This window comes from Lepidochelys kempii, chromosome 16 (assembly GCF_965140265.1).
Source record: "Lepidochelys kempii isolate rLepKem1 chromosome 16, rLepKem1.hap2, whole genome shotgun sequence".
NCBI lineage: Eukaryota > Metazoa > Chordata > Testudines > Cheloniidae > Lepidochelys > Lepidochelys kempii.
In genome coordinates, this window is record NC_133271.1 from 20305194 (window position 1) to 20317690 (window position 12497).

Below are 12497 nucleotides of genomic sequence, written 5' to 3' on the forward strand. Positions count from 1 at the left end.
CTTGCTGCCTTTTTTGAAATCACTGTGCTTGTAAGACTCCAAGTGACGCTGCACAAAAGAACGGGCATTTCCCTGGTGTGTGTCTGGGAGCTGTGCTTTGGGAGGGGTCATCAGGACAGCATGGTCTCCCGCAGTGCAGGGTGCTGCCCTGGAGTGTTAGAGCCTTTCCTTACAAATCAACGTGATGTCTCATGGCCCACGATCATTGGCGTCAAAACCACTTTATTGTTACAATTCATGAGGGGCCTTTGCCAGCCCACCTTGGGCAGTGGCCAACAATGTAAGCTCTTGTTTCAAATCCTGCTTCCCCTGGGCTGCTTTGCTCTTACAGGCTGTGTTAAGAAACTGCTGGTTTTCTCTGGTCCACAGACTCTTGTTTGTTTGTCTTTAAGGAGCTCTCTTTACATCCAGTACTGTGTTGGAGCTGGTATTGTTATGTAGGTTAAAATTAGCAGCACAGATAGAAATTCCAGGTCGTTAACATTCTGTCCAGAGACCAAAGGTCCCTTAGACTAGTGTTGAGTGACTCATGAAAAGGAAGTGAAATTTCAGTGTGTGATTCTCAAAGACATTGGTTCCATCCAAAATTAGACAGTCACCAACAAGTCACCAACAAGCCTGCATGCCTGATGTATGCACACCTTATTGGCACAGAGAAAATGCCAGCACAAAAATTTTCTTGTCCCCTTGCATGTCAGATTTTGTTTTGAAAGCTCAGCTGAAGGGTGGTGCTCCTAAAGGATCCTCATATGTGGTTCCTCATAAAGGATCTCCGCCCAGTCCTGAAGTAGGATTCGATTTGCTCCAGGGATCGGCCTTTGGTCTCTGGGACACAGCAACCTGTGAAGATGAGGTTCCCTGCGCAGATGACCGCAAAGAACAGGAACGGGACTTCAAGGCCGAAGTCTTGCTGGAAAATAGGACAAATGCCCGCGTGACTTGGGAGCCGAGAGCCATTGAAAGAGTGGGTTAGCAAAATACTGGGGAAAATGAAGGGAAGCAGTAAGTCGACACCTTCCCTCTGTGTCCTCAGACATCATACATGGAGAGGAACATAATGCACAGTGAACCTGTGGAACTCATTGCTAGGGGATGTTGTGTAGGGCGAAAGTACAACTGGGTTCAAAAAAGAATGAGAGAAATTCACGGAGGATAGGTCCATCAGTGGCTATTAGCCAAAATGGTCTGGGAAGCACCTCATGCTCCGGGTGTTCCTAAACCTCTCCCTGCCACAAGCTGGGACTAGACAGCAGGGGATAGATCACTCAGAATTCCCCTGTTCTGTTCACTCCCTCTGAAGCATCTGGCACCAGCCACTGTCAGAAGACAGGATACTAGGCAAGATGGACTATTGGTCTGACCCAGTATGGCTGTTCTTATAGACCTAAGGATAGTCTTGGGGTTAAGGCACGGGCGTGGGGATGTTGGGGCAGGAGATATGGGGCTGGTTCACAGCTCATCCACTAAATTGGTGTGTGGGCCTGCACAGGTCACCTAATCTCTCTGCATCCAAGTTTCCCCCTCTAATGTGGAGACAGTGAGGCTTGTTTCATTAATATGCTTAGTGTGCCTTGGATGGAAGGGGCTAATGGGAGGCAGTGTGGTCCAGTGGATAAATCACCAGGCAGGGAGTCAAAACAGCTGGGTTGTATTCCCAGCTCTGAAGCGTGACCCTGAGCTTCCACTTGCTGCTTCTCCATCTGTAAAATGGAGACAGTGACACTGACTTTCCTTTGCAAGACATTTGGAGACCTCCTGGTGGAAAGTCATATGTGGGCCAACTAAGTGTTCATGTGTCTGCATGAAGTTCTGGAGGAAGCTCGTAATGCCAACCCCAGGTATGATATTTTGGGGCCTGAATCAAGAGATTTAAAAAAATAACAATGATTTTCAGGTTCTTTCTATTGCCTTCTGGTGTCTGGGCCTCAAAGTCGCACTCGGGTCATGGTTTCAAGCTTTTGCACTGCAATCATGAGGGCTAGAAATATACTTTAAAAAACAAAAGAAAGCTGAGAGTCTCAGGTCATCACCTGACTCCAGGAGCTGGGGCTTTAAGCAAAACACCAAATATCGCAAGATTTGCGATAAAATGGTGTGAGCGGGCAGAGCTACCAATGCCTGGATAAAATAGGTCTCATCTTTGTGCTACAGCTCTCCTGACTGTGCTGCCTTCCAAGAGCGGTGTCCCTTGTCCGCGTCACTGACAGGATTGGCTGTCTCTGCCATATTGCTCCCATGGGGTGGCAGCCTTGGAGGGCCTAGCACCAGTTAGAAAAATGATAATAAATAAATAAATAAAGAGCCAACCCCCGAAGGCCTCCCTCAGGTCAACCTCCGCGTGCCGCCATGAGCTGTACCCACCACGACCAGCAGGAAGAATCTAGTCAGCGCAAAGGCCGTGAGCCAGCTCACGAGGACACAGAGGCCTGACGCCACCCCACGGGCCTTCAGAGGGAGGATCTCTGACATCAGCAACCAGGTGATGGGACCCCAGCCCATGGCATAACCTGGTGGGAGAAAAGGGAGAGATCAGGGGAAAAGCAGAGGACCATAGTGGGTAGGGAGTGGAAAAGTTCCCTGCCAATCCCTGACCCATGACTGCTCCTATTTCCGTTTCAACCAGCACTCTACCAAGACTAGCCGGTCTTCAAAGAGAGGGATCCATCTTCACATCCAGCCCTTGCTGATTACAGCCCCCTAAGTGGTGGTGATATTCATGTGACAAATACATTCACTGTGCCTCTGATCCCCTTCTCTGCCTATGCCGTTGGTTCCAACACCCCAGACCTCTGAGGGTCTCCACATAAACACTGTTTTTCCCGAGAAACATTTCATTCCTGCCCCAGTCCCTGCCCCAGCGTGGAACCTCCCCAGCTCATATCACACCGGCCCAGGATGGTTAGTCCCGGACGGGGGACACCTCTGCAGCTGGAATATGGATTGTAGCTTCTGTTCATACCCATTATAAAGAGCATGGTAGCCACCAGAGGGATGAGGGTGATGTAGCTGGAGGGCTCTGCAGTAAGGCTTTCTGGATTCACTAGGGTCCCATTAATGACGGCCATGGTAGAGTTGTGAGAAGGCAGCGACGTGTAGTGGATGTAGAGCCCCAGGATCAGGTTTGAGGCAAACATGATCCCAGCTGTTAACAGAGAGCGAGAATAAAGAAACAAAAAGGTGAAATGAAGAGGTGAGGCCCAGTTTTCTCCCCGTGGAGCTCCAGCGAGTTCCATGGAGTTATGCCTCCTGGTTTACACAGGCCTGAGATCGGGAGTCAGACCCATTGGTGAGCTGTGTTGTCCCCCTCTGCTCCAAAGGAAACGAGCCACTGGAGCACCCCACGGTTGTACCATCGCATGAATTAGCATTCGCCCAGCACCCCGGGAGATAAAACTCTCTGGAATTTGGGGCTAGACATACCTGATACGAAAAGAAGAATTTTCCTCCCAGCTTTGTCCATAGAGACGGCGGCGATGAGCACAGACGCCAAGCGAACTCCCCCTACTATAGCTGCATCATACTCCGGCTTCTACAGTAAAAACAAACAAATAATCAAATAGTAGGAAAGCGAGAAGCAAGATCTGAGGCAGTACAGGTTCCTGCTTGCATCACCTTCAGTCATAGCCATGGAACTTAGCTACTGTTACTTCTGTGAAAGCCACAGAAGAATGGTCCCTTTAGTTAGATCTAATAAACCAGGCTGCCAACTGCCTGGGGTAAAGTACGACTGGTATGTGTGTCTGTGTCCCACTGTCGCCCACCAATGGCTGGCACATCAGATCTGCTGGAGTATGGGGCTGTCACCCATATCCTCCTAGGAATTTTGCCATTAGCTCCAATGCTAGAAGCCTGGGACTTTGAAGCTGAAGGTCCCAAGTTCTGTCCCCCATGTTCTGTGAGTGAATTTCCACTGGCAATCGTGGAGTCCACCGTTTATGGCCATGACTTTGGGACAGCAGGGGGCCAGACATGGCCAGAGACAACTCCCCCTTGGAAGCCTGGGGTCTCCCTCTCTCCCTGACTGCAGTGCACAGAGAGGAGGCTCCGCTTGGTGTATGTTTGCTCTACAGGGATAATAGGTTTTTTGCCTTTAACTCAAGAAAGGTTTGCTCTTCCCCAACCCAGTGCATGCGGGGAGCAAAGAGGAGAGAGGTGGAAGGCCTGGCAGGAGGAGTGAAGAGGGCCTCCGCGATGGGCAGGGTGGTGTGAGTCAGAGAGCCACGTCCTGTCCAACCCAGCATTGGACAGAGCAGCAAAGGGGAATCTCTCTTCAGCCCTGCCCATGAGTTGGGTTTGATGCAGGCACCCGGCAATTGCCACGGACGTTTTCCTGGGCAGAATGCACCTGACTGGAACTGGGACATCAGCACTAATGCCATTAAAATGTTCTGTAGCAGACTGAGGTGGCTGAACGGGGAAGCCGTCCTGCCCCCAAGGTAGGGCACAGCTTTGGGGAGCATTGGCCAATACCCCAGTACAAATACTTTGTGTTGACTAGAACCCACATGCCCCTCACCGCCTGGTCCATCCTGTGCCATTGGGGATGACCTGTGGAGCCTCTCCAGGCTCAGAATGACTGGAGGGTAGGGACAGAAGATGACACATGCTGGGCCTACAGTTTGCAAAGTGACTAGTGATTCTGAGCATCTCAATTTATTGGTGCCCTACCTGAGACTCCTTAGAGGGGCCTGGTTTTCTGGGGGCGGGTGCCTTCTGTACAACCAGCCCCCTTTAAGCTGTCTCAGGTTGAGCCTCCAGAATCACTAGTCACTTGAATATCTAGGCCATGGAGCAAAGAGCCATAGGATGGATCAGAGCAGCTCTGAAGAGCGGGGCTATCGGGTTCAGTCTCCTGCAGTGGGGCCACTGCCCGACGCTTTAGCTGAAAGTCAAAACGCTGTCTGGATTCTCATATGATTGACCGGAGGTGGAAGGTCAGGTCCCTTGTGGGACTTACCAGTATCACAGCTGTGCTCTGAAATATCGACTGCAAATACACCAGGATGGGGGTGACGCCTGAGAGCTGCTGCAGGAACCTCATTAGCACCGCGATCAGGATTGGCTTGTAAATGAATGGGTCCTTGATCTCCGCGCAGGAAATCCGTCTGCTCTAGACACACAGAGTGCGGAAAGGTAAACACGCGTTTGCACTCATGGGGCCAGATCTGGCACGTAAAGAACAGAGCAGGTTAATGGTGAGAAATCCCGGGTCGTTTTCATCCCTCGGTCTCCAAGCTCTGCTCGGTGGGGAAGTCTAGACACACAGACAGAGAAGTCTAGACACACAGACAGAGAGCGGAAAGGTAAACACGCGTTTGCACTCATGGGGCCAGATCTGGCACGTAAAGAACAGAGCAGGTGAATGGTGAGAAATCCCGGGTCGTTTTCATCCCTCTGTCTCCAAGCTCTGCTCAGTGGTGGGGAAGTCTAGACACACAGACAGAGAAGTCTAGACACACAGACAGAGAAGTCTAGACACACAGACAGAGAGCGGAAAGGTAAACACGCGTTTTGCACTCATGGGGCCAGATCTGGCACGTAAAGAACAGAGCAGGTGAATGGTGAGAAATCCTGGGTTGTTTTCATCCCTCGGTCTCCAAGCTCTGCTCAGTGGTGGGGAAGTCTCATTACGCTGTTAGAGAGGGGAAGGTGATGTGCCCAAGGTCACACAGCAAGTGTGTGGCAGGGCTGGAAACAGAACCCAATTGTCCTGAGGCCCCATACTTTGGGCCACTCTGCTTCTCCCAGTCAGGCACACAGGGTAATGCTTACAGTCCATGGGAGCTGGAGGGGGGGAAAGGAGGCTGTGTTTCTAATGTTTTTTTGTATGAATTCCCAGCATGCCCCAGTGCAGTGGCCCCATCCCACCGCACCTGTTGCCTCACGCTTTCTTTGATTTGCTCAAATTCCCGGCGGAAATCCGTGTTCTGTCCCCGGAGCCAGCGCAGCACCCTGACCGCCTCGTCGTTCTTCCCCTTCGAGATGAGGAAACGGGGCGAGTTGGGCATGAAGCAGAGCAGGATGATCATAGTGAGAACCGGCACCTCCCCAGCCACGGCCAGCCAGCGCCAGGAGAGCTTCAGGCCTGCAGGAAGCAGCGGCAGGATGTTAAAGGCAGGGCTGCCCAGGAAATGATCTCCCCACCCCTTCCCTCCCCCCAAAAGTTTTGATTCAAATAAAAAAATGGGTTTCATTAAAAAAATCATTTTTTGTGTGTTTTCGTCAAAAAAACTAAACGTTTTCAGCTATTGAAATTTTTTTTGTTTTTCAACAAAAGCATCAAAATTTGGGACACAATGGCCATTTTTCATGAAAAATCCTGTTTGGAAAAGCCATTTTCCATTAGAAAAAGTGTTTCAATGGAAAAGTTTCAACCCACTCTAGCTAGACGGCAGCTGGCTAGACCTTCCTTTCTCTGCAGGACCCCATCCCAGCCCTCCCAACAGACCAGGGGCCCATTGAATGTGGTGTCCTGCCTCCAGCAGCTGGCAGCACTCAACAGAAATGGAGAAGAGTTCCTCCATGGCCAGCTGTTCTGGGCTGCACACAGTGGTGGAAATAACCTTTCTTCATTCTTGATGACGCTGGGACTGAGGTGCCCAGTCATTGTAGTACCAACTTAATTGCTGCAAATCTACCCACACTGGGCATGTGGTCATTATCTGTACCCATCTAACCGCTGCGGTTTTCCCAGGTCTCTTCTGTAGAGTGAAGAGTCAAGACTCAACAGTCTCCTGCCAAGATACTACTGCAATGCACGCTCATCCCTTGTGGTGACCTTAGCTGGGTGGTCATCCTAGCTCCTCCTGGAGTTTCCACTAGGTTCTGCCTCTTTTCATTCACATATTCATGATTTGCCCAGTGACCCCTCAAAATACGAAAGGAAAACAGTCTCTGTGGTGTGTACTTGCCCAGTGCATACAGGATGAGGGAGCCAAGGACAGCCATGATCTGAGGGCAGGCGCCCAAAGCTCCTCTGACCCCAGGGTGAGAGATCTCGGAAATATAGACCTAGAAGAGAGTAACACTGTGGTTACAGGACAGGAAGGGGTGTGTGTCACTTCCCAAACTCTGCAGCGTGCCTGCTAGGGGCGTCCTGGGAAAAGCCAGTGGGAAAGCAGGAGCACTGTTCTAAATGAAAAAAGAAAAGGAGGACTTGTGGCACCTTAGAGACTAACAAATTTGTTAGTCTCTAAGGTGCCACAAGTCCTCCTTTTCTTTTTGCGGATACAGACTAACACGGCTGCTACTCTGAAACCTGTTCTAAATGAGTCGTCTCTGTTGTCAGGGCAAGAAACGGAGCAAGGCCACAGCCTGGTTATTTTCAGTCTTGCCCAATTTCTGTCTTCCCTATTTTGAGCCACCCTGGGCTGATATTACTGTCAATGCATCCTGCATGTAGGAGGAAGTAACTGTGGTGAGGACGGCAGCACAGGGCAAAGACCAGCTCTTCACTTCTTCCTGTGGGCGTGGGTATCTAGTGGTGCAGAAAGGTGCCGACTGACAGCTTTCAGGGCCTTAGTTCTCTCCTTAGCCAGAGCACAGAAACTGCCCCCCTCCCTGCCTCCCTGCGCCTCCCCCAGAGCTGGAGGAACCAACTGGGCAAGTCATAGAATCATAGAATATCAGGGTTGGAAGGGACCTCAGGAGGTCATCTAGTCCAACCCCCTGCTCAAAGCAGGACCAATCCCCAATTAAATCATCCCAGCCAGGGCTTTGTCAAGCCTGACCTTAAAAACTTCTAAGGAAGGAGATTCTACCACCTCCCTAGGTAACGCATTCCAGTGTTTCACCACCCTCCTAGTGGAAACGTTTTTCCTAATATCCAACCAAAACCTCCCCCACTGCAACTTGAGACCATTACTCCTTGTCCTGTCCTCTTCTACCACTGAGAATAGTCTAGATCCAACCTCTTTGGAACCACCCCTCAGGTAGTTGAAAGCAGCTATCAAATCCCCCCTCATTCTTCTCTTCTGCAGACTAAACAATCCCAGTTCCCTCAGCCTCTCCTCATAAGTTATGTGTTCCAGATCCCTAATCATTTTTGTTGCCCTTCGCTGGACTCTCTCCAATTTATCCACATCCTTCTTGTAGTGTGGGGCCCAAAACTGGACACAGTACTCCAGATGAGGCCTCACCAATGTCGAATAGAGGGGATCGATCACGTCCCTCGATCTGCTCACTATGCCCCTACTTATACATCCCAAAATGCCATTGGCCTTCTTGGCAACAAGGGCACACTGCTGACTCATATCCAGCTTCTCATCCGCTGTCACCCCTAGGTCCTTTTCCGCAGAACTGCTGCCTAGCCATTCGGCCCCTAGTCTGTAGCTGTGCGTTGGGTTCTTCCGTCCTAAGTGCAGGACCCTGCACTTATCCTTATTGAACCTCATCAGATTTCTTTTGGCCCAATCCTCCAATTTGTCTAGGTCCCTCTGTATCCTAGCTCAGTGGTCAGGCCCATTCAACGCTTGACTTCTCTGCAGCGATTGCCAGGAGGGGCATCCCTGGGAGAAGCACCCAACTCATTGCACACAGGCTGCCCAATCGCCACTGAGTAACAGGGCACTGCGGGTTCGGTGCCCGGCAAGGGAAGTCACCTGTGTCCCAATACCAGCCCCGAGCTGGCACCTGACCCTGCTGTGACGTTCAAGGCCGTCAATTACTATAGCAGCAGTAGGGCCTGGTTATTGCACCCCAAGTCCCAAGGCCTGGCTGGGGTAACCTCGACAGCGGATTAAATGTGGAGCCCCGTCTCCAGCCCGTGGACGAACTTGCTACCTCGGCTAATGCCCCAGGGAGGGAGGAGCGGAGGGGGAGAGGCAATGAGCCGTTGCCCTGTTAACTCATTGACGCTTCGTTACCGGTATGGATGCCGCCGTCACGCCGCCTGCGTAGCCCGTCAGCAGCCGCCCCAGCAGCAGCATCCAGACTCCCTGGGCACTGCCCATGAAGGCGTATCCGACAGCAGAAGGGACGGCTGAGAACATGATGCTCAGCTTCCGACCCAGGCGGTCATTCAGGAGCATGGCGCTGAGGCCTCCGGCGGCAGCTCCCAGCGTGAACACGGACTGCAAAAGGAGGGTGCGTGGGAGGTACATGGCGGCTCTGTGCCCTCCCACGGCAAGTCGGCGGGGGGGACGGCCTGGCCCGAGTGACCGGAATGGCAAAACTCCCGTGGATTCCCAGCAGCCTGGCTCTGACTCACTGTCAGATTTGCAAACCTCTCTCTGGTGGAGCTGCTGTCTCCTACCAACCCTCGTTCGGGCCTTCCTGTGTATCCTGGCCAGAGCCCTGGAAGTTTCCTCCCACCTTGACCGCCATTCCATTCCTTCCCCCGTCAGAGCCCCGCCATCACCAGCCACCTGGTGGCACCCTGGAGCGACATACGCACATTTTGCCCTTTCACAGTCACCTGGGAAAAGCGCCTGGTGACTGTGGGGCGGTCTCACTTTTTGGGGGGGCCCAACTTGAGATCCCTAAAAAGGGAGCCTGATTTCCAGAGAGTGCTGAGCACCCACCCTCTGAAAAACAGGCCCTTCAAGGAGTCTCGGGTTGGGACCGACTAGTCCCGTGTGGAAATGCAGGGCTCTTTAACCCAGCATCTCCCAGCACGGGATCGGCATAAATCGCCTCTCGCAGCTTGGCTGCCATGTGTGTGCTGTTCCCCTCAGCGGGGTGACTCGCCACTTCTTACCCCAAACCAGGATTCCTCCACCCGGGTGATTTTCAAGGCGGGGATGTTGGATGTTTCCAAGGCAGGGATCACAGGGGACGTGTAAACCAGCGCGTACCCAAAATTGAAGTTCCCCAGGACGGCAGCGAAAGCTGCTAGAAAGAGCCGCTTGTTTTGAAGGGTTCTGTGGGAGAAAGACAGGACAAGAGATGGAGCAGGGAAGAGAGGACAGGGTGTTTGGGGGCGGGGGTGGTTGTGGGTGTATTAAGCTAACATTGCTCTCGACAGAATAAAGAATGAGATCAAACCCTATTTATCCCAAAGGATTTTCCTCATTAGGCTCCCAGGCACTTCTATTGCCCCACCCCCAACCCCTGCTTTAACTTTGGGCCCCTCTTTTCCAGCCCTCCTTGATTTTGTTGGTTACAGATTCTGGAGCATGTGGGTGGAATGGGCTTGTCAACGGCCTTTTTGCTGTGTGGAGCCCTGAGCGGCGCCTGGGGATGGGGGCGCGTTATACACAACATTATTATTAATGCATAACTGTAGTCCCTTCTACATAATGGACCCATGTGTAAGCGTCCCCCCTTTAAGCTGTCCCGTTGTGAGTGGGAGACCGGGACCTTGTGGGTTATAAGGGTGGGGAGGGGGGCAGCTGGAGACTTCAGGCAGGTTGGGCTGTGAAATATGAGCCCTTCCAAAGTCAGTGAGGTCTTTAAACCTGATTTTCAGGTTCCAGGAACCCTAAGGTACCCGAGGCTGAAGAATGCAGAAGTGGTGGTGGGGCTGCCTCCATGTGGTGCACTGCAGTTCCTCCGCTCCCTTTAGCCCTTGGCAGCTGGGGAGAGGGCTGTCTGGGGGCAGTTTACCTTTTGAAAGCTGGTAAATCCTTGTTTAGTATTAGTTCCAGTGCCCAGGCGCACCCTGGGTAGGGGCCGTGCAGTCACAGAACACAAAGCTGTCACTCTCCCAGAGCGGGACCCAAACCAGCGTCCCACCCCAGGCCAAAGCACACATCTGCCCAGCTTAGGGTGCGTCGACCCAGCAAACCCTCCCCGTGGGCTGGTGCTGGGGAGCTACAACTCGCAGTGTAATCATTCAGGCTCGGAGAGCCTCCCCCCCGCGGGGGGTTTCAGAGCCAGGGCGCGAGCCCAGCAAGCCGGAGTCAGTGGACCCAGGTGCTGAGCCTTGCTGCTGTGGGTCTGTTGGTACTGTGTAGACGTGCCCAGAGATGCTTATCTGGCCCCCATTACTGTCGTGTGTGAGCGCCTCACAGTCCTTAGTGTCGGCATCTTCACAGCCCCCCTCACCCGCCCCGGGAAGCAGGGCAGGGCTTTCATCCCTGTTGTGCTGACGGGCAGCTGAGGCAGAGAGAGGCGAAGTGACCTGCCCAAAGTCACACAGGATGTCTGTGGCATAGCAGGGACTTGAACCCAGGTCCTAGGCTACATCCCTAACCACTGGACAATCCTTCCTCTCCCTATAGCCCTACCCCCTCTACACACACACAAGCCCACGCACCCCCAGTGTGCTCAGCATTGAGCCCCACCAGCCCGGCAAAGCCAGCAGTCCTGGTGTCTGGCTCATCTGAGCAAGAGCCAGCCGCGCAGAGCTCTGGGCGCTGACTGCTAGGCTCTGACCTCCCTGTGGGCACAGGGCCTGTCGCAGTGGGGCCAGACATAGGGGTGTCCCGGCCATTCAGGGCCATCTAGCTGTGCATGTTGGTAGCCCAGGACAGCGTGTGAGCGCCTTGCAGTTCATCTCGCCCCCCCGCAGCATTCCCAGCATAGCCTTGTCGATACCAGGGGAGCGGTGCCAGTTTGAACCAGCTGCACCTGTTACACTCAGTCATTGCTTCTGGTCTTAAACTAAACAGCGAGCTGTGTGTGGCAGGGCCTGGTTCTCAGTGTGTGCGTACAGCGCCTGGCACAGCAGGGCTCCGGGTGCCACCTGAATACCGATGACTCAATAATGGTCCTGGACAGTGAGGAATAGATGAGGCCTTTCTTCCAACCCCACTGAAATGGGCACAGGCGGGGAGAGGAGCAGCCCCAGTACAGGTGTGTCACTCCTACATGCTCCTCTCGGAGAGCAATGGCCACAGCCGGGCTCCCATCAGTCAGACCCCTGCCCCCAGGCAAAGAGCGCAGCCGGGCGAGCCCAGCTCCTACCTGATGTATTCCCGGTCCAGCTGGTGGGCATCCCTCTGAGGGAAGGTCTGATACGCTGAGCTGGGCGCTCCCAGGAGCGGTTTCTGGATGCTGGCGTCCATGGGGGCGACTGTCCTCGTCTCTCCAGTGGATGGGCAGCACGGGCTGCAGGAGCCACTGTCCCCAGGGGGTGTGATGCCTCTGCAGCTTTCTGGGCTGCTGCTAGCTTGGGATTGTCTCAAAGGGACAAGCAGGAACAAAGTCGAATGAAAGCGAAAGAGAGCGAGAGATGCGAGGAGGCAGCTCAAAGCCTTGCTTAACCGGTGCAATCTGTGCCTGTGGGTGAGCGGCTGAGCGCCCCAGAAGAGGAAGCTGGCTGGGGCCAGGAAATGTGAAAAAGTGACAGGGAAATAATCATCCCCCTCGCCCCACCCCCACTGCCACCCCATCCCACCCTGTCCTCCACCCTTTCCTCCTTCAGTCACCCACTCTTCCTCCTCGCTCACTCCTGAGCTCACATGCCTCATCATCTGGCCCTGTCTCTTCCCCGCACCCTTCTTGTGTGAGAGACAGAGAGAAGGGGAGGGCAACTCCCCTGGGCGGCACGTGGCCAGGGACAGCTGGCATGCCCCATGTGGCATAGCAAGGGGAGGGTGGCATGTTCCATACTG

The 12497-nt window shown here is 53.4% G+C and overlaps 1 protein-coding gene across 2 annotated transcripts; it reads right to left on the reverse strand.

Moving 5' to 3' along the window:
- Positions 1-215: 215 nt before the first annotated feature.
- On the reverse strand, positions 216-12157 carry SLC2A6 (solute carrier family 2 member 6). 2 transcript variants are annotated; one of them, XM_073313950.1, is made up of 10 exons: positions 11848-12157; positions 9698-9860; positions 8865-9071; positions 6912-7011; positions 5874-6085; positions 4958-5110; positions 3421-3529; positions 2960-3142; positions 2362-2507; positions 216-906 (listed from the first exon to the last, which is right to left on the reverse strand). In XM_073313950.1, the coding sequence occupies exons 1-10, from the start codon at positions 11946-11948 to the stop codon at positions 760-762; spliced, it is 1521 nt and encodes a 506-aa protein (XP_073170051.1). In that variant the 5' UTR covers positions 11949-12157; the 3' UTR covers positions 216-759. The 2 variants fall into 2 exon arrangements, with proteins under 2 accessions (XP_073170051.1, XP_073170050.1); XM_073313949.1 differs by having other exon boundaries at positions 216-910.
- Positions 12158-12497: the final 340 nt, after the last annotated feature.

What these genes read in the sequence shown, in the direction of transcription:
- SLC2A6 (XM_073313949.1), bottom strand. Translation starts at nt 11,948, where the DNA reads ATGGACGCCAGCATCCAGAAACCGCTCCTGGGAGCGCCCAGCTCAGCG. An exon ending in CTGGACCGGGAATACATCAG is followed by an intron (nt 9,861 to 11,847) that starts GTAGGAGCTGGG and finishes TTTCTCCCACAG; the next exon opens with AACCCTTCAAAACAAGCGGC. An exon ending in TGACGGCGGCATCCATACCG is followed by an intron (nt 7,012 to 8,864) that starts GTAACGAAGCGT and finishes ACTCTCTTCTAG; the next exon opens with GTCTATATTTCCGAGATCTC.